This window comes from Clupea harengus, chromosome 4 (assembly GCF_900700415.2).
Source record: "Clupea harengus chromosome 4, Ch_v2.0.2, whole genome shotgun sequence".
In the NCBI taxonomy this organism is placed as follows: Eukaryota; Metazoa; Chordata; class Actinopteri; order Clupeiformes; family Clupeidae; genus Clupea; species Clupea harengus.
In genome coordinates this window covers 20,524,992-20,552,923 of record NC_045155.1, presented here as the reverse complement: position 1 = coordinate 20,552,923, position 27,932 = coordinate 20,524,992, and the positions used below count along the sequence as shown (strand labels likewise).

At 44.2% G+C, this 27,932-nt stretch overlaps 2 protein-coding genes across 7 annotated transcripts in view; both read left to right on the top strand.

Annotated features, from left to right (window-relative positions):
- The first annotated feature begins 466 nt into the window (after window positions 1-466).
- emc1 (ER membrane protein complex subunit 1) lies at window positions 467-9,071 on the top strand. Of its 2 annotated transcripts, XM_031566691.2 has the most exons (23): window positions 467-617; window positions 1,342-1,469; window positions 1,647-1,712; window positions 1,796-1,889; window positions 1,985-2,113; window positions 2,205-2,331; window positions 2,489-2,644; window positions 2,808-2,975; window positions 3,103-3,174; window positions 3,302-3,400; window positions 3,607-3,703; window positions 3,790-3,906; window positions 4,454-4,462; window positions 4,800-4,999; window positions 5,194-5,343; window positions 5,450-5,611; window positions 5,788-5,907; window positions 6,046-6,183; window positions 6,437-6,610; window positions 6,776-6,986; window positions 7,265-7,349; window positions 7,557-7,686; window positions 7,806-9,071. In XM_031566691.2, exons 1-23 carry the CDS (start codon window positions 526-528, stop codon window positions 7,983-7,985), a joined length of 2,904 nt encoding a protein of 967 aa, XP_031422551.1. In that variant the 5' UTR covers window positions 467-525; the 3' UTR covers window positions 7,986-9,071. The 2 variants fall into 2 exon arrangements, with proteins under 2 accessions (XP_031422551.1, XP_012676294.1); XM_012820840.3 differs by lacking the exon at window positions 4,454-4,462.
- A 2,463-nt stretch (window positions 9,072-11,534) lies between these two features.
- The window catches only part of ubr4 (ubiquitin protein ligase E3 component n-recognin 4), a 51,380-nt gene continuing 34,982 nt past the window's right edge, over window positions 11,535-27,932 (top strand). For 3 of the 5 annotated variants that reach the window (XM_031566682.2, XM_031566681.2, XM_031566680.2), the window contains exons 1-29: window positions 11,535-11,686; window positions 12,791-12,888; window positions 13,221-13,324; window positions 13,503-13,632; window positions 15,357-15,496; window positions 16,583-16,685; window positions 16,837-16,978; window positions 17,221-17,345; window positions 17,662-17,789; window positions 17,957-18,016; window positions 18,130-18,320; window positions 18,682-18,787; window positions 19,164-19,301; window positions 19,835-19,952; window positions 20,511-20,552; window positions 20,870-21,057; window positions 21,476-21,632; window positions 21,802-21,887; window positions 22,012-22,181; window positions 22,579-22,858; window positions 23,138-23,276; window positions 23,444-23,523; window positions 23,640-23,768; window positions 23,897-24,079; window positions 24,216-24,338; window positions 25,551-25,780; window positions 27,024-27,142; window positions 27,259-27,356; window positions 27,483-27,640. In XM_031566682.2, coding sequence (XP_031422542.1) covers window positions 11,562-11,686; window positions 12,791-12,888; window positions 13,221-13,324; window positions 13,503-13,632; window positions 15,357-15,496; window positions 16,583-16,685; window positions 16,837-16,978; window positions 17,221-17,345; window positions 17,662-17,789; window positions 17,957-18,016; window positions 18,130-18,320; window positions 18,682-18,787; window positions 19,164-19,301; window positions 19,835-19,952; window positions 20,511-20,552; window positions 20,870-21,057; window positions 21,476-21,632; window positions 21,802-21,887; window positions 22,012-22,181; window positions 22,579-22,858; window positions 23,138-23,276; window positions 23,444-23,523; window positions 23,640-23,768; window positions 23,897-24,079; window positions 24,216-24,338; window positions 25,551-25,780; window positions 27,024-27,142; window positions 27,259-27,356; window positions 27,483-27,640 — 3,890 coding nt within the window. In that variant the 5' untranslated portion in view covers window positions 11,535-11,561. The remainder of the gene's footprint in view (window positions 11,687-12,790; window positions 12,889-13,220; window positions 13,325-13,502; window positions 13,633-15,356; window positions 15,497-16,582; window positions 16,686-16,836; window positions 16,979-17,220; window positions 17,346-17,661; window positions 17,790-17,956; window positions 18,017-18,129; window positions 18,321-18,681; window positions 18,788-19,163; window positions 19,302-19,834; window positions 19,953-20,510; window positions 20,553-20,869; window positions 21,058-21,475; window positions 21,633-21,801; window positions 21,888-22,011; window positions 22,182-22,578; window positions 22,859-23,137; window positions 23,277-23,443; window positions 23,524-23,639; window positions 23,769-23,896; window positions 24,080-24,215; window positions 24,339-25,550; window positions 25,781-27,023; window positions 27,143-27,258; window positions 27,357-27,482; window positions 27,641-27,932) is intronic. The other 2 variants (XM_031566684.2, XM_031566683.2) reach the window with 1 other exon arrangement.

Genomic DNA, 27,932 nt, shown 5'->3' with positions numbered 1-27,932 from the left:
CATATTACCTAATATTCTCATTAATAATTGCCATTGTCTTTCACTGAAGTTTCGTAGCTGTGTTTTAATGTTGCAGAAGGTAGACTATTGATGGAAAAAACCTTAGGCTATATCACAACTCCACCTAGTGGTCCATGGCTCTCAAAACAAAATGGTGTTAATAGTACAGTATACAGATAAAATTGTGATTTTGGGACACATTTAAAATCGTCATGCTCACACGGGCACACATAATACACGCTTATTATTTATGTCTACACAGACTGATTTGTGTGTATAAAGAAGTGTATTTTTTGAGCATTCCTGATATTTCAAATTAGTTCTCGGATCAGGAGTAATTGTAATTATTGTATTATATTATTTGTATTATTTGTAACGATGCTTATTGTCCCTCCTAAACAGATGATGCTGAAGAAAAAAACATTTAATTCGATTAGCCCTAGGTTTGTTTTAGGTTGGGTCCTTCCCTAGGAATTCTGGGTAATACGCTGAGACATCAGCTGCAGCCATAGCAATAGTTGCAACATGTCTTGGCTAAGATATAGTTTTGCAGTCTTTCTGTATTTATTACAATGTACAGATGCTGTATTTGAAGACCAAGTGGGAAAGTTTGATTGGCAAGTATTCTGCATTTGATAAAAAGACTTTAACAAACCATGATGCAGTGGTTTGAAATGGCAGCAGGCAACAGAAGATTACAATTTCATTGAAACTAGCTCGTCTAATCAGCTACCTAGGATGTCAACTAAAGCCGGCAGATTGGGGAATTAAATGTTGTAATTTGTTATCATAACAGGACGTTTTCTTAATCCCTAGTCGGGAATACATTTAGACATATTCGATTATGTCTGGCCTGTCATCTGTAATGTTAACTGAAATACATAAGTACATATCCTAGCTAGCTAACTAATGACTGGAGTTAGCATATAACGTTAGCTGTCCTAGCCAGCCAGCTAGCTGCCAATGTCAGAATTGTAGTCGAGCAACCTCTGTCCCATATCAGCTCAGTTGCTGTGTCGACATTGTAATCTCTTGATTTGATGTGTCTAATCATAGAGTTATTTTGTTCAAGGAAAGGTGCTCATAACGTTAGGACAATGTTGGGCAACGTCTGTGGCTTCAAGCGAGTCTGCCGGTGACACTAGTTTAGCGGTAATACTTAACGTTAGCTAGATAGCTAACATCACCAGGACTGACTAAGCTAATTACCTCCCTCGACGATACATTACATAGATGCATTGCCCACATAATCAAATAGCGCAACATTTGTATCTATTAAGTAAGTCTGGTACATTTGTATCCATTCGGTCACGCAGTGTCGCTAACGTTTCTGTTTTACAGGAGACAGCAGTACGTGGGCAATGTGCGTTTCGCCTTCTTTGATACCCATTCACAAGCGTCCAAGAAGCTTTTGGTCGCAACAGAGAAGAATATATTTGCATCGTTGAATTCCAGGACTGGAGAATTATGTGAGTAGTCCCATTCAACTACTGTAATTCCTATCGTCTTTACATAATTGGAAAAACTGCACTATTAAGCCGAAAGTCTTTGGGATCCACTGGGTATATTCCCATATGTCAAAAATTGTAGAAAGTGAATGTCAGTGTGAAGTAGAATGAAGCCTGGTTATTCTGTGTTCAACACAGTTTGGAGGCATGTGGATAAAACAGGACCAGAGGGAAACATCGACGCTCTTCTTGTTCATGGGCAAGGTGAGCGTAACCCCCACTAAGATAAACCTACTGGAGTGTTAAGATAAGGCTATATAATTGATAAGATAACTTTATACTCTCAGATGCTGTTGTGGTGGTGGGAGATGGACGTGTACTTCGCTGCTGGGAGACCAATATTGGTGGGCTGAACTGGGAAGTTCTGCTGGACACTGGAAGGTGAACAAACAGCCATTGATATACATTGATCCAATAGTGAATTGCTAAGAAGGGGATAACATCTGAACTTTAATGGTTTTAATGTCTTTTTACAGTTTTCAGTCAGCAGCATTTATTGGTGTGCAAGACTTTGTCAAATATGTAGCTGTACTCAAGAAATCAGCTATTTCTCTCCACTACCTCTCCAATGGTCACCAGAAATGGGTGGAAAACCTTCCTGACAGGTATACTATAAGCTTGTGTTTAGTGCTGAACATAATGCACTAAGGTTGTGAAATGATGAACTAATGAATGTTATTTAATTTACTTTTGCAGTGACACAGTTCAGTATCAAACAGTATACTCAGGAGGTCAGGGAGAAGTCTTGGTTCTGGGCCTAGTTCCTAACTCCCACATAGTCATTGTGTCATATAACATTGAAGATGGAGAAATTATGGAACAGGTAAACAAGTTTAATATTTTCTGTGGTTGTACTGTATGTCCATTAATTTGAAATGTTAGAGTTGTTTTCACTAATGGTGGTGTGCATGAAAGATATCATAATGATGTGAGTGTTTAACAAAATAATACTTGACTCTTCATACTAATATCATCCCTAGATGTCTGTGGAAGCCCCATGGATGTCCAGCTTGGAGGAGAGTTGTGTGGTAGTAGGAAGAGGTATCCTGTTATGTATCGACCCCATCACCCTCTCCCTCTACACCCTGCCTCTGAATTTGGAAGAGAAGGCTGAGATGAACCAGATCCTCTTACAGGTTTGTGTGTGTGTGTTTATACACACGTATGTGTTGAATAATAAAGCTTTCATATGTAAGGAATCATGATGCATATTGTGGTTGTACTGCAGCTGAACTATAAGGTTCTGGTTGCTTGAACTGTTTAGCGAGTCTCTTGACTCCTGATTCTCCTCTCCTGTAGTCTCTGGACCTGGAAGTGTCCTCAGGTTTCCAGCCTCTGCTGACCGCCACCCAGCCCAACCCCGCACGGCCCCCCCTCACTGCCTTCTTCCTGCAGCTGGGCCCCGAGCACCACATCCTGCTCGATCTCAGTGATGGCATCATCACTGCCCTCAGGGACTTCAAACCTGTATGTTTGGCTCATCAAACTGCTTAAACTGCATCACACAAGAGAGATTAATGTGAAGAATTAAGCCGGATAGAGTGCCAAGCATAGATGTATCTGAAGAATGTTTTGTTGATTTTCCTCTTTATAGTCACGGCTGGCGACGTTTGCCACTACCGGTGAGAAGACAGTAGTTGGAGTCATGGCGCCCAAAAACGAAACTGTAAGTTGTGTGTAAATGTCAGAGCCATGGTTTCACGTATTCTTGTGTTTTAATGGTCAATGTTACAGTTACTCCTAGTAATATTGGTTCACAAGCTGTCAGTGATCACTTTCATGAACTCCCATAGGCTTGCAGTATCAACCTCTTCACTGTGGACACGGGCCGGAGACTGTTAGACACCACTGTCATCTACCACTTGGACCCAAGTGGCGGGAAGCCAAATAAAGTCAGTAGGGAAAGTCAAGTCCATTTAGTTGTAATCAAAGCTGATTTATATTGGATATTGTCATATTAGGCAAACAGTACACCTCTGAAAATCCAGACTTTGTGAATTTGTTTAACAGACATTAAATTCAGGTAGATGGATGCCTTTGAAACGGCACCTTACAGGACTTACTGAGTTGATGAGTCATGTTTGTATTTCTCTCTCAGCTGCACATCCAGGCCTTCTTGAAAAAGGATGACTCTGTGGGCTACAGAGCCATGGTGCAGACAGAGGACTTTGCTCTCACCTTCCTACAGCAGCCTGGTAGGCAGTTTCACATGCTCTGTTTCGAGGACTAATTTGCTAATTGTATCAGATGGAGAACTTTCTGTATGTTTGTGTCATCGCAGGGCGGGTGGTCTGGTCAAGGGAGGAGGCACTGGCTGATGTGATTACCATGGAGATGGTTGATTTGCCACTGACAGGAACCCAAGCTGAGCTGGAGGGAGAGTTTGGAAAGAAAGCTGGTAAACACTGATGATCAGAAAATTCATAGTTATAACTTAGTAAATCACTCTTCTGCTTTTGGTCATTTCCAGTTACTTAATCTATAAGGAGGTTATTCCGCAGCTCTGTTTGTCCTGTTTGTATTACAGTGATGGGAAGAATTTGTATTTGCCATCCTCATCCTGATGTTCATTGCTAATGGCCGTTTCTGTTATTCAAAATACAAATAATTCTAATTACACGCAAAAAATATTCCACCTATTTGAAACTAATGTGAACAATTGATCCCTAATACTGTTAGCCTTCATTGCTTGTCATATGTTTTACAAACTGACTTTTTATTCTCTGCCATTACTACACATGGTAATTCTCTGGTGCCATATCCAAAGTATATCACTTCATGTTGTTCATGTGCTTTGTATGCCTGCTCTGTGCTTCTCGTTATGTCTTAAGCTCTCACCCCTACTTCCTGTAAACGGTGCTGGGCTCGTTCCTATCTGTCCCCTCTTTGTTTATGTTTCATGTTTATTTTCTTCGCCTTTTCTAACTGCTGCGTTTTGGATCCAGCCATTCAAGGTAAATTGACAAGCTTCCTTTTTTTATTTCTTATTCTGTATATTTTTTTCTGCCTTGTTCTTTACTACAAGCCGTCTGTGCTCCAAGCTTAATTGTGTGTGTGTGTGTGTGTGTGTGTGTCTGTGTGCAATGTCTAAAGTTGCTGTAACAACATGTGTGAATGTTTGTGAATACAGAGAATGTCAGTGTCTGATATTTTAAAGAATACTGTATATGTAGTGTTGTTATGTAGTTTTTGCTTCTGTTCTGTTTGGCTATTGTGCTGATGTTGTCAGGGATATGAGTGATGATTTTAGTATGTCAGAAAACTTATTTTCTTCCTCTGTGTTGTCTGTAGATGGTCTGTTTGCCATGGTGCTGAAGCGCTTGTCCTCCCAGCTCATCCTGCTGCAGACAACGATTGGTCACCTGTGGAAGCTCTTCTACGACGCCCGCAAGCCCCGCAGCCAAGTCAAGAACGAGGTCACCTTTGAGACGTTGTCCCGGGATGAGTTCAACCTGCAGAAGATGATGGTGATGGTGACCGCTTCAGGAAAGGTAAGCTGGGTTTCCGCTAGTTGTCAGGTTATGCTGTTGTAGCTGCCATCCAATTTTCAGATGACCTTGCAGTGAAAGTCCGCACGCAAATAAAACATCATGCTGCTTATGTTCATGTAGTTGGTTCTTCTCACCAGTCAGAGTGTGGGCTGGTCTGCTTCCAGTTTTAAACCAAAGTCGATCCCCTCCCACAGCTCTTTGGCATCGACAGCAAATCTGGAAGTATCCTGTGGAAGCACTACCTGGAGAACATCCAGCCGGACTCAGCCTTTAATCTGATGGTGCAGAGGACCACTGCACACTTCCCTCACCCACCTCAGTGCACTCTGCTAGTCAAGGATAAGGTATTGCATTAGATATACTGTTGAATGAAGCTTAAATGCTAGTATATCTGTGCACTGGCATGTATCAGCTCCTAAATGCTTTAAATGTTCTGGTTGGTTTTGATAGGAGACCGGCCTGGCATCTCTCCATGTGTTCAATCCCATTTTTGGGAAGAAGAGTCACATTAGCGTGCCGGCTTTGCCACGACCAATACTTCAGACTCTGCTATTGCCATTGATGGATCAGGACTATGGTAAAATCCTACTGCTCATTGATGACCAATACAAGGTGAGTTCAGTGGCCATTGTACCGGTATCTAAGCTAGTTGAATGTTACACTAGAGACAGCAAGACAATGGCTTAGATTCCTAAACTACGCTTAGATTTTTCTAAAAGATGTCCTATAAATCTATATAAGGACACATTGTGGCCTGACACATTTATCTTCATATATCATCCTGTTAGGTCACAGCCTTCCCGTCCAATAAGAATGTGCTGCAGCAGCTTCAGGAGTCTGCCTCCTCCATATATTTCTACCTGGTGGACTCGAGCCAGGGAAGACTTTCTGGCTTCCGCCTCCGCAAGGTAAGCATCCTTGACGGATGGAATTGAGTTCCTTAGAACCTTCTACCTACTGGATGAGTGACCTTGTGTGATCTCTTGTGACCTTGTGAGATCTTTTGTGACCTTGTGTGATCTCTTGTGACCTTGTGTGAACGGCAGGATCTGTCCTCTGAGTTGATCTGGGAGGTGGTCATCCCCGTAGAAGTGCAGAAGATAGTGGAGGTGAAAGGCAAGCGGCCCAATGAGCATGTGCATTCCCAGGGTCGCGTCATGGGAGACCGCAGTGTGCTCTACAAGGTGAGCATTACAGTGACTTACCCACCTTCATATATATTGTCATTGAGTTTTGTACTTTTATTTTGTGCTCAGTGGTATGTGTTTAAAAAAAATAAATAAATAAATAAATTTAACGACTTCAGAATCAGGAATGACCATTTTCATCCATCGAACACCTTTATCAAAACCAACCTAAAAGCTGAGAATCTTTAAAGCTTCTACAGACATGTTTGAAAAGCTTCTTTAAAAGTTCTCTCCCCTCTCAACCCCTCAGTATTTGAACCCCAACCTCCTGGCGGTTGTGACGGAGAGCACAGACACCCACCAGGAGCGCAGCTTTGTGGGGATCGTCCTGATTGACGGCGTGACGGGCCGCATCATCCATGATGCCGTGCAGAAGAAGGCCAAAGGCCCCGTCCACTTTGTGCACTCTGAGAACTGGGTGGTGGTGAGCAACACTCATATAGTACTCTATTATTCTATTTTCATATCTATGTATGTGTCAAAGGGATTTGCGTTGCATTGTTTAGAACCTATTGAATTATTCCCTCTCACCTATGTACTCTCTTTCTCTATGTCTTTCTGTCTCTCTCATACACCCACCTTCCTGCAGTATGAGTACTGGAACGTAAAGTCTCGCAGGATTGAGTTCTCTGTCTTGGAGCTGTTTGAGGGAATGGAACTGTACAACAGTACCGTGTTCAGCTCCCTGGACCGGCCTCACCCTCCTCAGGTGCTGCAGCAGTCCTATATCTTCCCCTCCCCCATCAGTACTCTAGAGGCCACGCTCACAGAGAAGGGCATCACCAGCCGACACCTGCTGGGTGAGTTCAGCCTGCGGACACACAACTGGGGGCAGAATAATGATTATTGTTATTGTCTTAGTAGGTTTATTATTATTGTCTTCAGGTTAATCATCATGGATATTATATTTGAGTCATATTTCCATCATGTGAATCATCATGGGCATAATCATTGCTATAAAGCAGGTGCTAGCTGTCATGACTGCCATTGCTTATCTTTGGGTGTGCAAACCATGTACCATTTACTGTATTGAAATTTTTGATTTTGACAAGTTGTGTTTGTGCGTCTATTTGTTCAGTGGGGCTTCCATCAGGGGCTATTCTGTCCTTACCAAAGATGTTCCTGGACCCAAGGAGACCAGAAATGGTTTCTGACCAAAGCAGGTGAGTCAAAATGCCCTTCAAGCACTTTGAGCTGCATTCTTTTGCATGAAAGGTGCTATATAAATAAAGTTTTATTATTATTATTCATTGCATGAAGGGGAGCAAGGTCACTTATCCTTGCCTTGAAGATTCTCCTTTTTTTTCGTAATAAAACATCTTTGAGTATGGAAAGATTAAGTTCGAACAGTTCTGTGGTTTGGTTTTCAGGGAGGAGAATCTGATTCCTTATGCACCAGAATTGCCCATTCGAGCTGAGTGGTTTATCAACTACAACCAAACTGTAGCAAGAGTAAGAGGAATATACACTGCCCCTTCTGGTCTGGAGTCTACATGTCTGGTAAGACTCACATAAATTCAATTTAAACCTATTCTAATCAAATATAGCATACTGATAGACTATTCAGAGTCTTTCTGTTGAGGTTCTTGGATTTGAAGTTCTTTGTTTCCTCTCAATAGGTGGTGGCATATGGCCTGGATATCTACCAGACTCGTGTATACCCCTCTAAACAGTTTGATGTACTCAAGGATGACTATGACTATGTACTGATTAGCAGCGTGCTGCTCGGACTCTTCTTCGCCACCATGATCAGCAAGAGACTTGCAGAGGTGAAATTGCTGAATCGTGCATGGCGGTAAAGATGGCCGCCACCCTAGGCACTGCAACCAGGCAGCCAACCCCCTGTCTTTATGTGGCCAATGCCAGGAGACCAACAGAAGCCTGCCTTACCCTGAAAGAAGGATTATGTCTTGATTGTGAAGCAAAGCTCCCTTGAGGAAATCCTGGATTTGGAAGGATAACTGTGATGGTTATACCTGTTTGAGGAACCCACTTTACCCCTTATGTCAGTCCATGGTTCATTGTTTTTTTTCCACCTCATTCATACAGCCAACATTGATGTCACCTTCATGTGTCTTATGCCTTTCGAGGTACACTATTCTGTGGGGACACAATTGTGAAATTCACTTCAGAAATGAAGTAGTTTCTTAATAGAATGAGTGAAATGAGACTAACTTACATCATATAGAATTGTACAAATAGTATAGACAATGCAGTTGGAGCTCCTCCAGATTCTGGGGTGTAGAATTAAGGATTTTTTTTTCTTTTTTTTTTTCAGTGTGTTGTTTTTTTTACACAATGCTTATTTTGTCCATTGCGTTCTTTTATGGAGCTAGGGAGAGAGATACAGCCAGGGGTGAACATAAACCTGTTGAGAAAGCCATCTTGAATTGGTATTTATGTTTGTTTTTCTTTGTTTTATTTTTTGTTTGTAAGATGTTGTTATAATTTTTTTTTAAGGATGTGAAATTAGTTAGTAATTGAAAGTAATTAGTCTTGACCTTTTGGTCTGATGCACTGGATGTATTATCTTTCTTAAAAACTGTTATGCTTTTTCCTCTGAAACATCTTTGTGTGTGTAAATAGTATTTATGATGCTTTTAAGATCTCCTGAAAGGTACAAAAATGGCACACACACACAAGATTGTCAGCAGTGATCACTTTGTGTGTTTAATTAATTTATAATCTTGGTAAAGTGTTGAAAAGAAGTTGCTAAAATCACTAATGAAAATTCCTTTTATAAATTGAATTAATTTGAAAGCAAAATTAGGTAAATATTCATGTTTTCCCTAACTTGATATTAAAATATTTTGAACCTATTGTAAATCACACTTTGTTGCTGAAAAGACATAAGCGAAAAAATAAAGTTACATTTTACCCTGAAATGTGTTTTTTGTTAATGGCTGTTTTATGTTATGCACATGAATAGCAATATGGGTGGATTAAAAGGCAGACTTTTTTAACAAATAGCAGGTAAAATTTAGACATAAAATAGTATTTAATTTCTTTTGTAAGAATAGTACGCCCATGCTGTTCAATAACAGCTAACAGAGGTTTATTCTAGTTTACTAATCATGGTGATCATGAATCGCTGTGAAATCAAAGGAGTCTAAACTCATAGCAGAAATTTCATTGCATTTCCTAAAAAAATGGAATCCACAAGTTCTAAGAGGCTTACTAGACTATCCATTATGGGATATATTGCATATTTAGTTGTTGTCATTTTAATAGATTACAAGTCAGGTTGTAAATGCTTGACTTGGTAAATGCTCTATCGTGTCTTATCCCTTGTAAGGAGGGATCCAACCCCACCTTTTCAAACACTTGAAATGTATGCTTTTATATTGTTTTAACCTGTGCTGCAATAAAACAAATATTAGCCAATTACACAATCTAATAAAATGTTAGACACATAGAAATAGTAACCTGTTCTAATTTCCTAGTTTTCATTGGGGTATGTTCCTGAGAGTTTACTCATTATGGAGTTTTTGACCTTTCTATCCATTGCATCCCAACCCAACTCATTGGATTTAGGGGTAGGAGATTAGACTTGATGCAGCTCACAGATTCTAAAGCCTGCAAACCACAATACTCTCTCCTGCAAATTCAGCTATTGCTTTTACACATAGTTAATACTTTATCTAACTACTGTATGTGAAGTTTTGACTATTTAACATTCTACTGCATTCCTCAGATATACTCTTATTTGGTTACCTTAATAAAGGCTTTTTCACAGCAACAGTGCCCATGTTTCTTGAAGTCCTCTCTGCACAGCTAAAGTGTGCATGTGTTGTACTACTAAGCCTGATGTCTCGCCGAGTCAGTCAGCCATAACACATTCAACGCTATGTACTTTTTATGAAATTTCTGATTAGATCAAGATTGTTTTAAAAATGTTACTAATATAACTAATATAATAACGGCGACTCATTGCCCTGACCTCTGTGGTGATGAAGTCATTTGAGCGCCTTGTGCTGCGTCATCTAAAAGCCATCACTGACCCTCTCCTGGACCCCCTGCAGTTTGCCTACAGAGCCAACAGGTCTGTAGACGATGCAGTTAACATGGCCCTTCACTCTATCCTCCAGCACCTGGACTTCTCAGGAACCTATATGCAAGGATCCTGTTTGTGGACTTCAGCTCTGCCTTCAATACAATCACCCCGGCTCTGCTACAGGACAAGCTATTCCAGCTGAGTGTGCCTGACTCCACCTGCAGGTGGATCACAGACTTCCTGTCTGATCGGAGGCAGCACAAGAGGCTGGGAAAACATGTCTCTGACCCCCGGGCCATCAGCACTGGTTCCCCTCAAGGCTGCATTCTTTCCCCTCTACTCTTCTCCCTGTACATCAACAGCTGCACCTCCAGTCACCAGTCCATCAAGCTCCTCAAGTTCGCAGACACCACCCTCAAGTTGGAGCTGAAAATCATCTGCCTCACCAAAAAAGCACATCAGAGGATGTACTTCCTGCGGCAGCTGAAGAAGTTCAACCTGCCAAAGGCAATGATGGTGAACTTCTACACCTCCATCATTGAGTCCATCCTCACCTCCTCCATCACCATCTGGTACGCTGCTGCCACTGCCAAGGACAAAAGCAGACTGCAGCGTGTTATTCGAGAAGGTGATTGGCTGCAATCTGCCATCTCTCCAGGACCCTGAGGTGTGCAGGGAAGATTATGGCCGACCCCTCCCACCCTGGACACAAACTCCTTGTGACACGCAGAAGGCCCCTCCCCTCCGGCAGAAGGCTGCGATCCATCAGGAACAAAACCTGAACAACAGGAACAAAATGCCACCAGAGCAGCTTCTTCCCGTCTGCGGTTGGCCTCATCAACAAGGCCTGGGAACACAAACACACACCCCCGACACGGACTCTTTTCCCTTTAACATATTCTGTAAAAAATATATATATATATTGTTTTTCCTATGTTTGTAAAAGCACTTAATATGTTTATTGTTTACTGTGTAAGTTTATTGTTTGCACCAATGTGCCATAGAAAATTCCTGGTAGGTGTAAACCAACTTGGCAATAAAAACTTTTCTGATTTCTGATTCTGATATTCTCAGCTAACAAACAGTGATATATGTAGCCCACTGAAGATTGAACTAAAGATGCTGCTGTGAATTGAATTACTTGAAAAGCATGTAGTGGTATAAAAGTGATGCTTTTGAGATGGCTGAAGAAGAACTGAATGAGAAATAGAAGGAACTTTAGTTTGGGGAAAACTAGAAGACGACGTCATTATTAAACGTCATTACTTTATTTCATCTTTTCACAACTGTAAACTTATTTTAATGACGACACTTCCTGTTGTTTTGCGTGTAGTGATTAACCTCATTTCCTCCCTTGGATTTTCTAATAGAGAATCTCAAGATGGCGTCGAGTGGAGGAGATGGAGAACCTGAGTGGACCGCAGCTGTACGACCGCTTTTATCAGCGTCATACACAGCATTTGAAACGAAAGAGCTACCTCAGCTTATAGGATCCATCATTAACAGGTCAGATATTGCCATGTCTTGATGTTAAATAAGCGTGGCGTCAAAGGAAACTGGAAGAATTTTGACTGTGAGTTAGCTAGCTATGCTAGTTAGCAACTTGATAGCTTTTGGCTATCGTTTTGCTGGCTTGTCCATAGCGATCTAACGAGCACGGTTGCTACATAAGAATCTGCTTCATCATCAGGCCGAATTTAGGATCGTGCAATAGTCTACCGAGTCTATGAATACACACTTAAACCATTAAAGGCTTAGCATTGCCGACAAGTAGGAAATATTCACCCGCTGGCTGCTGTCAAACCATGAAGAAAGATTTCCAAATCAGTAACTAACTAGCTAGCTAGCTGACCATCAAAATAGCTAGCAGAAATGTAAATAGCTAGCTAACATTACTGAGAGGGCTAGCTAGGTGTCTAGCTATCACAAGCTAGCTAGCCATTCTAGCAATCTGTTTGGGAGTGACAAGAAATGGTGCAAGGAGGGGTTGCTGGCTTGTCAGTTTCCATTTCGTGAAAACGAAAGCATTTACCTACCCCCAAGTTGTTGAGCTTGTTATTTCTTCTAATTAAAATGTGTTATGGTTGACTGAAGTAGGCACAATCATCTGTCAACGTGTATTGTCACCGTGGAGCAAATTCGTTTTTCCCTACATGATTGGCATTGAAGATGACAGTGATGTTATGAACGGCAGCTAGCTTCTAGTGGTGTCCAGTTGTGTGCGTCGCTTGTTTGCCAATGTTTTTGAAACATTTGCGCACTCAACGAGTTTGCAGTCTGTGTTTGTGGCGTTGCTAACAGCATTTCTATAACCAACCAGCCGTGGTTTATCGCTATGCAAGCATGCCTAAGCAACTCATGGAAGTATTTCAGTGCCAGGACTTAATTCGACGTTAATGAAACTTGCAGGCCATGACGGCTATTAAACTTTCAGGACTATTTTATAGTCAGAACAATATTAGGCTATGTCTTCTTGCAAATTTGCTTGCTAAAGAAATAATTATCATGCAACTCCATAGTAATATTGTTTTTCATATTTCTGTTTTGTCTACATTGCCCAGTGCCTAGTACCTTGAGCAATGTAAAGTTGTTTTAACTTATTTGTTGCAGTGAATCAGAGATTCTACACCATGACAAACAATATGAGCCGTTCTACTCATCATTTGTGGCACTCTCAGCACATTACATCACCACAGTATGTGGACAAAGTATGTATCCTGTTTACTCCTCTGTTGTGTTTGAGATTATGCGGCTTGTCCTTTTTTATTCGTATGATAATTTCTTGCTTGGTCATTGAAAAGGCTATGATTTGGTTATTGTAAGTGGACTTTCTTTGGCATTTTGTGGCCTAAACACATTAACTGCTGGAGAAACTGCCAGAATTTGAAAGAGAGACCTTTAAACACATCATCATCTACTATATTATGAATTTATGAGTGAGAATGTTTAAGCAAATGTGAAATATTTCAATTTAATGAATAATGAAATGTATACATGTGATGCCATGTAATGTCTCATTTGTTTCTCGTCTTGACTCCAGTCCCTAGAAATCAGTTGCTGTCGGTAGCAGCCGCCTGTAAAGTATTGATTGAATTCTCTCTGCTGCGGCTGGAAAACCCAGATGAAGCATGTGCAGTTTCACAGGTGCGAGGCTCCCTTTCCTGCAGTCTAACCCATGTAGCAGTTCGAACCGCAATTAAGAAAAGCAATGTCCAAATAACATTGACGTTGACTCAATGCTGTATTTATATGTCCAGTTACTGTATGTATTACTGTATACTGTGAATAACGTGTTTTCCCTGTGTTGTCGTTGCCCCTGCAGAAGCACCTGATCTTGTTAATAAAGGGCCTCTGCACAGGATGCAGTCGTCTGGATCGAACAGAGATCATCACCTTCACCGCTATGATGAAGTCTGCCAAACTCCCCCAGACAGTGAAGACGCTCTCAGACGGTGAGTGTTTGGGTTGCCGTGGGAGCCGGCTGGGCCGGTGCCTCTGTTCTCTGGATGCATGCAGAAACTTGTAACAGTAAACTGCTGATTGCTGTTATTACCTTGAGACCTTTATTCAAACATCTGACATTTAACTGTGATCAAACCGAGTTTGGGCTGGGCTTTTGTTTTCCTGTTAAGTGAGTGACAACCTGTCCTATGCCTCTGAGGTAGATCCCAGTGATATTACCTGCCAGTCAATGTCAAACTGGAGCATGGCGGATTTGAAGTCGGGGCACAGTTGTGGCACAGAGGAATATGGTTCTGTGGTCTCAAGTGATTGTGTGACCTGATTAATAAATGACTGCTCTAGTTGTTCTGTTTCGGCAGTATTTTACACAATCACAGTAGGGCAGGGATCAGATATGTCAGTTTGATTTTGGGAGAGGAACAGCTCCACACTCACCCATACTTCTGGGGAAGAGAAACCAAATGAGGCTACACTTCCCACTTATTTCTCACTGTACGCTCTCCTCATTGATTATGGAGGTGAAAAGAGAAAGGGAAGGGATGCCAGAGAAAGCTGGAGTGTGTGTTATCACACGGCGGTAATGAGCCCCTAGCTCTCGCTTGGCTGCCCTACAGCTTGTGGCGGTTAAAGCCAAAGTGGAGATCTGCTGTGGGAGTGAGATTAGCGTCGAGCTTTCCCAGGCTTCAAACTTGACAACAGACAGCGGAGGCTCCGGGGGTTGGCAAAGCGGAGAGCTAAAGTAATGTCAGGAGCAGCAAGCTGGGGTTGCAGGAAATGTTGGTACATTGCCTGCTGCGATGAGAGAGAAGGAGTGATTGTCATTTCACATGAGCAACTGAACACAGGAAGTGTTTTTTTCAGTCTTTCAAAAGTGTGACCTATCTGCACTGAAATAGACTACAATATCGGTTCATTCGTTTGTTATAAGCTTTCAGTCCAGGAACCGTTAGTCAACACACCCATTTGATCAGAGAGGGAATCATGTGCATGTAGGTCTGGTCTGGATCCACGGTCATTTATCCACCAGCTACTCGTGCAGTTAGTTGCTCAAAGTCCAGATCACGCACCCGCTTCAATCTCATGTGTGCAGAGGAAAACAGAGGTCTGCCGTCACAGTGGGGCTAAAGCAAAGTTGTAGAGTGTGGAAGTCAAATGTAACTGTGTTGCTGTTGTTGAGCTGTTGACCTTTATGCAAAATATGCAAATATTATTGGCTCTGTGTGTCTGTGTGTGTGTATGTGACATGGAGTCAGCTGCCCCAGAATTTGGTATGCTGAAATGGCAGTCTGTTTTACAATCAAGCGCATCGTGTGACTCTATTTATGTACCAATCTATTTATATTTGAATTACATTTCTTTTTGCAATTTAACAATTTTATTGTAATAAAATTGAGCTAGGCAAGAAGGTCTTTCCCAGAAACACTACACACGTGTCCCACGTTAAATGGCTTTAGAAAGCCGTTTCCCATCCGAGTGTATTAGCCTGTGTGGTTTCTCTCCTCTTTAGCGGTGCCAGGCTGACAGAAAGGCAGCTTTGTTTGCCTCTGTCTCTGTCGGGGGGGGATTTGCAGTCTCACGTTTCCAGATGGGTGCTCTCAGCACTGCAATGGGGATAGGCTGAGCTGAGCTGATACTCTGTCTGCTCTCTCTCTGTCTGTGTGTGTGTGTGTGTGTGTGTGTGTGTGTGTGTGTGTGTGTGTGTGATCGATCACAGTGGAGGACCAGAAGGAGATCCCCTCCCCAGTGAACCCAGAGCTGCGACACAAAGAAGTGCAAATGAACTTTTTCAATCAGCTGACCTCAGTCTTCAACCCAGACATCACCATCTTGGCCTCTCCCACCCCGCACATGCAGGTCAGTCATTGGGATATGTTCTTTTGAAGGCTTGCAAACAAACACCACGACAATGAAAACAATTAAAGCTAAAATTATTATCATTGTGCATTGCTTGTTATTGCGTTTCATTATGTGACGCATTTAAATGAGGAAATGCTTCTATGAAACAGGACATTTAGAAAATCCACACACTGGAAATTACACTATTGTCCCACTCTGAAATCAGCAAGGAGCAGCCCAACTAGAGATGGGCATGGGTAATGAAGTACCCACAAGTGACCGCAATGATTGATCATGATCAACATAATATCGTTTATATATATATATATACTTCAACCATTGCATTGTAGGACATCAACATTCCATTCATTCAAAGTCAGAGAGCAGAATTGCAGGCAGGGATTTTTATAATGTGACATTTGACCGTGAGGAAGTGGAGCAAATGGATTAAGTGGAGTGTACAAAGTAACATGAAGACAGGTGTATGTACAAATGAATGTGCACAAATAGCCCCTCTGACTCAACTTGGCTGCCTAGTGACCGTATCCGTAGCTTGGCAACGCTTCATGCCAAAAACTCAAGTTGGGACTATGTTTAGGGGGCAGAGAATGAAGAAACAACATAGACAGCACTTTGTAGCACTAGCTAGCTACCAATGGCTTGGAGAACGTGCAGTGAAGTGTGGAAACCCTTTGACTGAATTGAACACAGTTGTAAATACAGTGCAAGTTATACAGCGCAAGGCTGTCAGATAACTCTGCTACTAGTACAATGCACCATCACTTCACATTTAAACACAAAATGTCAAGCAAAAAGGAAGAAGCTAGCCAGACACGAACAATGTATTTTACTACAGTCAGACTTACACACAATGCCAAAAGAGTTGAGAGGTCAACACAGCTAATTGCCAAAATGGCAGCCAAAGATTAGCTGGTGATTTACCTACACTCGTTGGGAGATCAATCCCCGCCCCGGATTACGAGTACTCGTACTTGTTTGTTTTCCCTGTCAAGTATTAGAGCTGGCAATATGACCAAATCCCACATCCCTAAGCCCTGCATGTCTGTAATGTGAGCTAAACTGATCGCATGGTGCTCTTTGCAGGCTGAGAGTGAGTGTGATGAGCAGTCCACGACAGACCAGGCAACTCAGGCCAAAATGAAGAATGCCTTCATCTCCCAAAATGTGTCTAGTTTACAAGAGCTAGGTGAGTAACAATGGACTTCACTGCAAGACTGAAATGGTTACCTCCTTTGGGCCCCAAGGCATGCAGACCAGCTCTGTTTTCCCACTTGGGTGTTTGTTTGGAGGGCCATGTTTGCTCAGTGTGTGTGTGTGTGTGTGTTCCTTTTTGGCAGGCGGGTCGGAGAAGCTGCTGCGTGTGTGCCTCAACCTGCCCTACTTCTTGCGCTACATCAACCGCTTCCAGGATGCCGTGTCGGCCAACTCTTTTTTCATCATGCCGGCCACTGTGGCCGACGCCACAGCCGTTCGGAATGGGTGAGTGAGATTAAAGGTCATAGCTGAGAACCTAGCCAGCAGGGCAATTTATAAACAGAGCTAATAACAGCTAGGGTGTTTTTGTTTGTTCGAGATTAGAGGCTTTGAACACTCATTTTTGTGAGGAAATGAAGGACTTTGTCACATTTGATGGCTAAGGCTGCCATGCAGCTCCTTGTTTGGAGATTCAAAAACGGGAGCACATAAAAGTGCTAAAAGTTGTATGTTCCTGTCCCCCTCAGCTTTCACTCCCTGGTGATTGACGTGACCATGGCCTTGGATACTCTCTCCCTGCCCGTGCTGGAGCCCCTGACTCCTGGGAGACTACTTGACGTGACCGTGCTTGCACTCAGCTGCCTCTACGCCGGTATGCTTCTCATGACTCTCATATTCATTCCAATCATGTATCTAGGAGAACAAGGTTGTTTTTTGGCATCAATTTACATTTTAATTTCCCAACTGTACCACAGTGAACATTGTTTGTTTTTAATTAGAATGAACTGAATTTCTGACACCACAGGTTTTGTTTCATCCCTCCAGTATGAAACCGTAGTAATAATCAGTAGTTTATCATCGGGGGCAGCACTGTTCTGTCCTTTCTCCTGTGATCCCAGCCCTGGTTTCATAACAAGCCATCCCAGGCTGGTCCACTCCCTGAAATAACGGCTGTTTCCCTCCCTCAGGTGTGAGTGTGGCCACCTGTATGGCCATCCTGCAGGTGGGCAGCGGCCTACAGCTCCGCTCCACTGGTGCCACGGGCTCCAAAGAGGAGGACTACGAAAACGACGCCGCCACCATCGTACAGAAATGCGTAAGTCACAACCCCTTAAACATTTTAGAGCTGTGTGAACCACACAGACATACATGTCCTAGCAACATTTACTACTGTAGTTTGGATGAATAAGATTTGTTTTTATTAAGGTTATTTTTTTTATCAGATTTCTCATGTTGCTTTCCCTTGCACTTGTACATAAACAGCTGGAGATCTATGACATGATCGGTCAGGCCATCAGCAACTCGCGCAGAGCAGGAGGAGAGGTGAGCCCAGAATAAATCCCTCATCTCAATGCTACCGCTGCATATCTCTTAATCCACTGGTAGTCTAATGCTTAGGACTGGAATCACGTTTTTGTGTCAATATTGTCCTACAGCACTACCAGAACTTCCAGCTGCTGGGCGCCTGGTGCCTGCTGAACAGCCTGTACCTCATCCTCAACCTGAGCCCCACCGCGCTGGCTGACAAAGGGAAAGAGAAGGACCCGCTGGCAGCACTGAGAGTCCGAGATATCGCCACACGCACCAAAGACGGAGCAGGATCCCCCAAGCTGGGTCCAGGGAAGGGGTACGGAGTTCTTTCTGCCATTCAGAATTCCCTGTTGTCATTTTGCAGATGTGCTCCTCCTGGACCCTCCTCTGTACTGTGTGTGTTTAGTTCTTCCAGGCTCAAGCTCATCTTATTAAACTTACTGGGTAACGTTGAGGACTTTGATCCGTTACATCAGTTGTGTGCTAGTACAGACGCATAAGAACATGCAGTGCTTTGGCATACTGAGTAGCAGGGTTAGGGAAATACTTGCTGTGATAGTGCTCCAGTATTTATTTTCATTTTCAGAGACAGGTTCTTGACACCTCTTTAGTGTAGTTAAGTAACTAATGTGGTCAGAGAGCTTCACTAATTTGCATTCATGTTGTCGGTCTTGAAGGCACCAAGGGTTCGGAGTCCTCTCAGTCATCTTGGCCAACCACTCCATCAAGCTGCTCACCTCCCTGTTCCAAGACCTGCAAGTAGAGGCTCTACACAGGGTACAGGTCATTCCAGCTGCTGTTTCTTACTCCCATGATCAAGAATTCTGCTCTATGTGTCTGTTTTGTGTCAAACTGTTATGTTTGGGCTTTTCAACAACTATGCTTTAGTCTATGCTGTGCTGAGGTCAAAAGAATGTAGATCTTTAACTATTAATGTACAGCAGTGACATCGGATACATTTCAACTTTGGATTCTAATACAAAGCTAAATATAAAGAAGTTGAAAGAAATTCATTGCTCAGAGAGTTGTGTTTAAAAAGCTTTCTGAAGCGTGTGTGTGTGTGTGTGTGTGTGTGTGTGTGTGTGTGTGTGTGTGTGTGTGTGTGTGTGTGTGTGTGTGTGTGTGTGTGTGTGTGTGTGTGTGTGTGTGTGTGTCACAGGGTTGGGCGAGCGATGGTCCCCCAGCAGAGCTCAGCATCATGGCCCAGAGCACCTCCATCCAGAGGGTGCAGCGGCTCATCGACTCCGTGCCCCTCACCAACCTCCTCTTCACTCTGCTCTCCACCTCCTATAAGAAGGTATGTGTCAACACTGCAGACAGATAGTCAGTTGGACAGTCTGAGTCCATTAATGTCAAGGACACTCAGGTTGTTTCAGGGCACGCTGAGGGAAATGGTCACGAGTGGTGTGTGTCTGTGTGTGTTTACTATGAACTGTCTGGCTCCCTGGGCGACTGTAAATCAATTTATTTTAGGAAACCAAAAGTTTGGGAAGGAAATGTGATGTCATTGTTGTTGTTTGAGTATAACTCTTGGCTTAATGACCCAATGCTCATGAACACGAAGCAATTGTGCATTCCTTTAGTGAGGTCCCATCTCTTATCTCATGTTGGTTTATGATGTGTGCTCTCTCTCTCTCTCTCTCTCTCTCTCTCTCTCTCTCTCTCTCTCTCTCTCTCTCTCTCTCTCTCTCTCTCTCTCTCTCTCTCTCTCTTTCTCTCTCTCTCTCTTTCTCTCGCTCTTTCTCTCGCTCTTTCTCTCGCTCTTTCTCTCGCTCTTTCTCTCTCTCTCTCTCTCTCTCTCTCTCTCTCTCTCTCTCTCCTGGTGCCCAGGCGTGTGTGCTCCAGAGACAGAGGAAAGGCTCCGTGAGCAGCGACGCCAGCGCCTCCACCGACTCCAACACCTACTACGAGGACGACTTCAGCAGCACGGAGGAAGACAGCAGCCAGGGTAGGAGCAGCACGACAACCCGGCCACCTGGGCTGACCGCTGCTCATCTGAAGCAGTGGTTGTAATGGACCCCTACTCAAGCTAGACTTCTTTTCAGCACAATTAACAGCAATAGCTGATGTGCTACATGATGACTTAAACTGTGTACCTGAGATGTTGTTCTTGATCATTCAGTATCTCCATTGACGCAAAGCTGAAAAGAGTTCTGTGTTAGAGTGATCGACCACAGGAGTGCTAGTTAGATGAATGCAGCTGTTGTGTGTCTGACGGAGTTAGAGTCAAGGTTCAGGCAAGGCAGCATCAGGAAAGCCATTTTGAGGTGCCTCCTGTGTACTGGAGGCTGCGCCTCCCCCAGGGAAGTTAGCCGGAGCAGAGTCAGGGAAGACGAGGGCTTAGACACCGCGGAGGAAAGTCAGACCAGCTTAGAGGTGCCAGGTCAGTCTTGTGTTTATGTTCTGATCACCACTGCTGCAGAATTGGTGTACTTTTCACTCTTGCTACCTGCCTGCCCATGGGCTCTGTTGGCTGCAGCCATAGTGACAGTGTTTACTATTTCAGCAGAGAGAAGACAGGAGAGGACAAGAGCAGCTTGTATCTCAGGTCAGGAGCATTTTCATGTCCCTTAGGCCCTTCTCAGACTGCTAGTGCTCAGCACGCACGCTGTCTGCACCATGCAATGCAATGCACTCGCTCGCTTTATTGTGGTATCCCTCGCAATAAAGACTTAAATAGTATTTGTCTCACACACTACCCCTAAACCCCACTCAACCTACCCCCCCACCACCCCTTCCCCCCAGCCAGCTTGTAGAAGCAGTAGTGATCTCTCTCTGTCTGGATGTGACAGCTCTGGTTGTGGATCTGATGCGGTCGTGAGTCAGGGAGCTGAGTTTTGGTGTGTGTTCTTTCTCTCGCTGCAGACGATGACAGCGAGCCCATTCTGGGGCTGTGGTTCGAAGAGACCATCTCCCCCAGCAAGGAGAAAGTGGCCCCACCGCCGCCACCTCCCCCTCCGCCGCTTGAGACGTCGCCCAGGCTGAAGAGCCCCAGCAAGCAGGCGCCCGGAGAGAACGGCAACATCCTGGCCAGCCGCAAGGACCCAGAGCTGGTGAGGCCGCCAGCGCCAGTGTGTTTGTGTTGGTGGTGCAACATGATGAATCTCATTCTGCCCCTTGCACCCTTCCCCATCCTTCCTCCAGTTTGGGGTTTGGTTTGATGTATTATGGGTTGTTCAGTTAGCATAAAAACACTTACAAACAGCATGCAAATGTCCCACTTGGACGAAATTATCGATCAAGCAATGGCAGAGGTTGAACACTAACAAACTTCATCAATCAAATGAACTGCTTATACGAAATGCTATTTATTATTCATTAAATAGTATACCATATTAAATAGTAAATATACTTGAATATATACTGTAAGTACATATTATAATTATATAATAAATAAATAATATAACTAATTAAATAGTATACCGTACTATAAATAGTAGTACTGATGGTTTGATGTCTTTGGAATTTCAGTTTTTGAGCTTGGCCTCCAGCATACTGAACTTCATCACCACCTCCATGCTGAAGTCCAGGAACAACTTCATCAGGAACTACCTGAGTGTGTCCCTGACTGAGCAACACATGGCCACTCTGGCCAGCATCATCAAGGACGTGGACAAAGACGTCAAAGGTGGGTGGAGTGCTCTCTATCTGTATGTTGTGCTATGTAAACCTTGTTCATAGTTTGAATTGTTGTGTGTTGATCTAGGGTCAGGGTTAGTTTATTCAGAGGTCTGTAGTATGTGTTTTTCTTCACCAAATAAGACAAACTTGATGAACTCCTCCATGTCTCCTGTTAGGGTCCTCTGATGATGAGTTTGCATCAGCTCTGTATCACTTCAACCACTCCCTGGTGACGTCGGACCTGCCATCACCAGCACTGCAGGTGAGAACAACATCAAAAACAGCATTGTCCTTTTCATCATTCCTTTTCACACGCACAGTTGTTTCATATGATGTGCCACTCCTCTGATTGTTTTGTTGATTTTATGTTTGTTTGTTTACCATAGAACACCCTGCTGCAGCAGCTGGGAGTGGCCCCGTTCTCGGAGGGCCCGTGGCCCATGTACATTCACCCCCAGTCCCTGTCTGTGCTGTCCAGGCTGCTGCTGATCTGGCAGCACAAGGCCAGCCAGCAGGGGGACCCCGACGTGCCAGAGTGCATGAAGGTCTGGGAGAGGTAAGTCACGACAGCACACACACACACACATACACACACACACATACACACACACACACAGACACACACACACACACACACACACACACACACACACACACACACACACACACACACACACACATACATCTGTGGAATGGCCTAAATCTGTTGTGTCTGTCTATTAATCACAGGATATTCCTGCTTGTTGTTTAGAGTTGGTTATGGAAATAAATAATATGGCAACTGCTATCTTAATTAACTTGTATAATGGGATACCACGATACACTGCAATGAGAAATGTCAACAGGACCCCTTTCCAGTCAGTACTGTTGCAGTTATCTGTTCCAGGGGTTCAACCCATTGATTGGGGCATAGCATTACTGGGCCTGATCCTGTCTCTCTCCGTGGTCTCCAGGTTTGTGGGCACACTGAAGCAGCACACGCTGCAGGGTTCGCTGCCCAGCGACGAGGACCTGAACGTGGAGCACCTGCAGCTGCTGCTCCTCATCTTCCACAACCTGTCGGACTCGGGCCGCCGCAGCGTGCTCACGCTCTGCACCCAGGCCATCGCGGAGGTGGCCGCCCACGTGGACTCCCAGCTCCAGGGCGTGCCCCTCAATCTGGCCCGCATCCTGCTGGTCTTTGACTACCTGCTGCACCAGTACTCCAAAGCCCCCGTGTACCTCTTTGAGCAGGTAGGGGGCGCTACGCCCTTAATGCATTTACTACATGCATTGCTTTATAGTCACTGGGACACGGATCTCCAGAAGCTTCTGTTGCATTACCATTCAATTCACATCCAACGTAAAATTACACTTTTTCCTCATCTTTATTGGTCAATATCACATATAGACATTATATATAGTCATTCTTCTTCATTTTTTTTCTTCAGGTTTATTGGTAGTAGTATACTACATGAATGTCATTATTTAGACTTGTCTTAAAGACCTACATCAATGTTATTGTGTCTGCAGGTCCAGTATAATCTGCTGACCCCGCCTGCGACCGGAGGCAGCTCTGGCCTGGAGGGCGGCAAGCGTGGGTCCACCCCACTGTACTACGGCTTCAAAGAGGTGGAGGACAACTGGGCCAAACACTGCTCGGCAGGTAGGAGTAAGTCAAGCTTCCTCATTTTTACCTCATTAGCCATTTTATAGTGAACAAAGCCTTTTGCATTGCTATTCGGCAGGTGAAGTAAACTGTTAAAAGAATAATATCCTGGAGCCTTCTAGACTGGAGTTTGAGATTGATGTTTTGAACAAACTGTTCTTTCTTTTCAGATTCAACGGTTCAGCCCAAATTCTACTGCGTCTTGTCTCCTGAGGCATCAGAGGATGACCGGAGTCGCCTAGACAACAAGGTGCTTTACTTCGACCCATCAGCCTTCTAACATGGACTAAGAATTCACCCAGATTTTTGTGCTGTCATCTGCCATGAAATGTCATCTGATGGCCCCTCGTGCCTTTCTCTGTGCAGGTTTTCTACGTGTTGTTCAACATTTCTGTGAAATACGACAACCTGTACTCCAGTCTGGTCTCTCTGCTGTCTGCCGGCTCACGCTTTGACATGGCCAGAAGGCAGGAGAACAAACCAATCACACCAATCGTGAGTCTGATTTTTTTTTATTCCCATAACTTAAAGCATTATTTGCTGGTGCTTAAACATCTGCATTGTTGTTCCCCATATGTGTGTTGATTATTTGAAAATAATCATTTCACCCTTTCTGGCCACAGGAGGCGTGTTCTCTGCAGTACTACTTCCTGGTGCTGTGGAGGATTCTGGGAGTACTGCCTCCATCCAAAGCATACTTAGAGCAGCTGAAGACGGGCAGTAGCGACCCCAGCGAGAGTGACATCCTACACACCCTCCGCTGGTCGTCACGGCTACGCGTCAGCACATACGTCAACTGGATCAAGGTCAGCAATAAAAGTTTAAAAAGCCTGAAAGTGGTTGTTAGTTGTAAATATCATCTAGTCTTATTTCTTTGTGGGGAGTGACAGCATAAAGTAGTTGATTGTGATCTTAAAAGTTCATGTCTGTTTTTGTGTTTAGGAGCACCTGTTGAAACAGGGCATAAAGTTGGACCATGCCACATCTCTGGTTGAGATGGCCTCCACCAAGTGCAGTGCTGTGAAGTATGATGTGGACCTGGCAGAGGAGTACATTGCCAGACAAGTAAGTGCTGTTGCCATGATACCAACATTTTTGTTTCGATGTGATACCAAGCTGTGTCACATTGTAGGCAAATGTACCACAACAAAAATAATTCTACAGTATGTATGAAACTGTATCAATCTGCAGTCTCACCGCTAGATGCCAATCCTATGGAAATGTAAATCCTACATATTGTATCTTTTAAATAGGCAATAGCCAATCCCTGTGTATAAAAACATCTTTGTGACTTTATATATATATTAGAGAGAGATGCAAGTGTGTATTAATTCATTTCTGATTTGTTTGCTATTTTGGGGCATACGCATGATCGAGAAGTCTCTCTGCAGACTCTGATACTGTTATTTGCATAGGACATTATGAGAGCCTTTTGCATACGAAATCTATTCATGTATCTGGTAAAAACAACATGGACATTTTCATTCCCGCTCAGTCTTCCATAATGGTAAAGTCATACATAGGTGTCGTGTATTCCCACCTGACTGTGCATCATGGAATACTAAAGAGTGCAGACCTCCGTGTGTAAAACATGCCAGGTCTCATGCCTAGATATGAGCTATCATAGCTGCTTCTCGCATAGGGAACCACCTTAACATTTGGCAGTTGCTCCGGTGTGTTAATATGAACTAATTAGCTGCTAAGTTAAATGCATGTATTTGGGGGTCAAGCAGGCCAGCTGCACAGGCACCCTTAGGTAACTAGCCATTTAGCTACCATAGCAACTAGGCAACCATAGCAACAAGGAGACACTCGTTACTGCATAGCCTGAAGTAAAGTTTCATTTCTCAAAATCATCTCAGCAGTAAAAGACAGTCTTGGGTTCAACGCGATCACAACCACTTGTGAATGGTGTTAAATGGCTTCACATAGACATTAAACAAGCTTTAGAGAAATAATGGGACATCAATGGGACAAGGGCTTATTCTGATATCAAACGAGTGAATGAAGCCCCCCAATCCCGTTTGTCCACACACTTTCAGCACTCTAGAACTAAGAGAAGTCCATCTCAGAATGGCCTTTTGTGATGTTGGAAGAGTGCATTTCACATTCTCATGTAATGTGAAACATGTCCTGCACATTTCAAACAAACAATTAACCAAAATGGCTTTTTCGCATGTCTTTTGGTCCTCTCTCTCTCTCTCTCTCTCTCTCTCTCTCTCCCCCTTCCTTCCTTTCTCTGTCTCCCTTTCTCTGTCTCTCTCTCTCTCCCTCCAGATCTCATCCTTCTGCAGCGTGGACCCCAACACCATCCTGCCTCTTCACCAGGTGCCCTCCCTGCAGACCATCTACACCCTGGACGCGGTCATCTCCAAAGTGCAGGTGTCCCTGGACGAGCACTTCTCCAAGGTGGCGGCCGAGAGTGACCCACAGAAGTCTTCGGAGATCACCAAGAACCTGCTGCCGGCCGCCCTGCAGCTCATCGACCTCTACACCGCCTTCACACGGTGAGACCGATGGTGTGACGTCAGTGTGTCCACATACACACTCATACACATACACACACAACCACAAAAACACACACATCGACCTCTACACCGCCTTCACACGGTGAGAGCGATGGTGTGACGTCAGTGTGTCCACATACACACACATACACACACACACACACACAAAAGCACACACATCGACCTCTACACCGCCTTCACACGGTGAGAGCGATGGTGTGACGTCAGTGTGTCCACATACACACTCATACACACACACACACACACACACACACACACACACACACACACACATCGACCTCTACACCGCCTTCACACAGTGAGAGCGATGGTGTGACGTCAGTTTGTCCACATACACACACACACACACACACACACACACACACGCGCACACACACACATGCACACACATCGACCTCTACACCGCCTCCACACGGTGAGAGCGATGGTGTGACGTCAGTGTGTCCACATACACACTCATACGCACGCACACACACACACACGCACACACACACACGCACACACACACACGCGCACACACACATGCACACACATCAACCTCTACACCGCCTTCACACGGCGAGACCGATGGTGTGACGTCAGTGTGTCCACATACACACACACACACACACACACTCATACACACACATGCACACACATCGACCTCTACACCGCCTTCACACGGTGAGAGCGATGGTGTGACGTCAGTGTGTCCACATAGACACTCATACACACACACACACACACACACACACACACACATCGACCTCTACACCGCCTTCACACGGTGAGAGCGATGGTGTGATGTCAGTGTGTGCACATAGTCATACACACACATGCACACATATCGACCTCTACACCGCCTTCACACGGTGAGACCGATGTTGAAACGTCAGTGTGTCCACACACACACGCATGCAGATACGCACGCGCTCATACACACACATGCACAAACACACAGTTTGCCGTCCTGTGTGAGTTTGCATGCTTTCTACATAGAATAGATAAACCAAACTGAAGTTTTCTGCATCTCGACTTGCTCAGTGTTACAGTGGATATCGATTGATTTAGTGTATGATTCAGGTCTGATGAATACATTCACCTGTAATTGATTTTCAATTTTTCCATATTAAAAGTGCTTGTAAACTGTGAGCCACTGTGTATGTCGCTGTCCTGGGACCTGTCGGATCCTCTGCCATTAGACTGGGCTGATGTTCATGTCGTGTGTCCTCTGTCTGTGCAGCTCCTACCTGCTGATGAGTCTGCCAGAGGAGGGGGAGAACAAGCCCACGGAGGCCAAGCTGCAGGGCTACGCTGCGGTTCTGTCCATCGGCTCCACACGCTGCAAAGCCAACGCGCTCGGTAAGAGCACCAGCATGACTGCAGTCTTATAAAAACAAAAAGTTCCTATGCCAGATAAATGGATATTGAAATGTGTTCCCTGATTTTTGGTTCTAACTCTGCTCTGTGGTTCACAGGCCAGTTAGTGATGCAGAACCTCCCGTCAGCCGTGCAGACTCTCTGCGAGACGTGGAACAACATCCACACCAACGAGTTCCCCAACATTGGCTCATGGGTACGTCACTGTCCATTGGGTTCCACTGCCGTTAATGTTCCAGTGTTGGGAGAACCCTTGAGAATGACCTCTCTCTCTCTCTCTCTCTCTCTCTCTCTCTCTCTTTTTCTCTCTCTCTCTCTCCAGCGGAACGCCTTTGCCAACGACACCATCCCGTCTGAGAGCTACATCAGTGCCATCCAGGCGGCGCACCTGGGCACCCTGAGCAGCCAGTCTCTGCCCCTGGCGTCGTCCCTCAAACACATCCTGCTCTCGCTGGTGCGCCTCACTGGAGACCTGCTTGTGTAAGTCACACACACACATCACAGAGCACTCGCCACTAGAGCTGCTTGCAGAAAAGACCATTCTGACTGACTGAGGAAGGGCAAGGAATCTCTTGCTCTAGCCAGGTGATATCTGGTGATGCTGTACTCTATTTTCCAACCAGTAATTTGCATGGGAATATTTGTAGCCTTCCCTGAAAATCATTTGATTTAAACAAAATAATTCAGCATCTCTCTTTTGAAGTGTCCTTGTCCTAGTACTGTGTAATACTGCTTATATTAGTACATGTTGCTGCAAATTGTACTTGTTCGT

Excerpts from the sequence above, each read along its gene's own strand:
- emc1 (XM_031566691.2), top strand. The coding sequence starts at position 526 with ATGTCTTGGCTAAGATATAGTTTTGCAGTCTTTCTGTATTTATTACAA. Across the intron at positions 3,704-3,789 it reads CACCTTCCTACAGCAGCCTG|GGCGGGTGGTCTGGTCAAGG; the intron begins GTAGGCAGTTTC and ends GTGTCATCGCAG. Across the intron at positions 6,987-7,264 it reads CACCAGCCGACACCTGCTGG|TGGGGCTTCCATCAGGGGCT; the intron begins GTGAGTTCAGCC and ends CTATTTGTTCAG.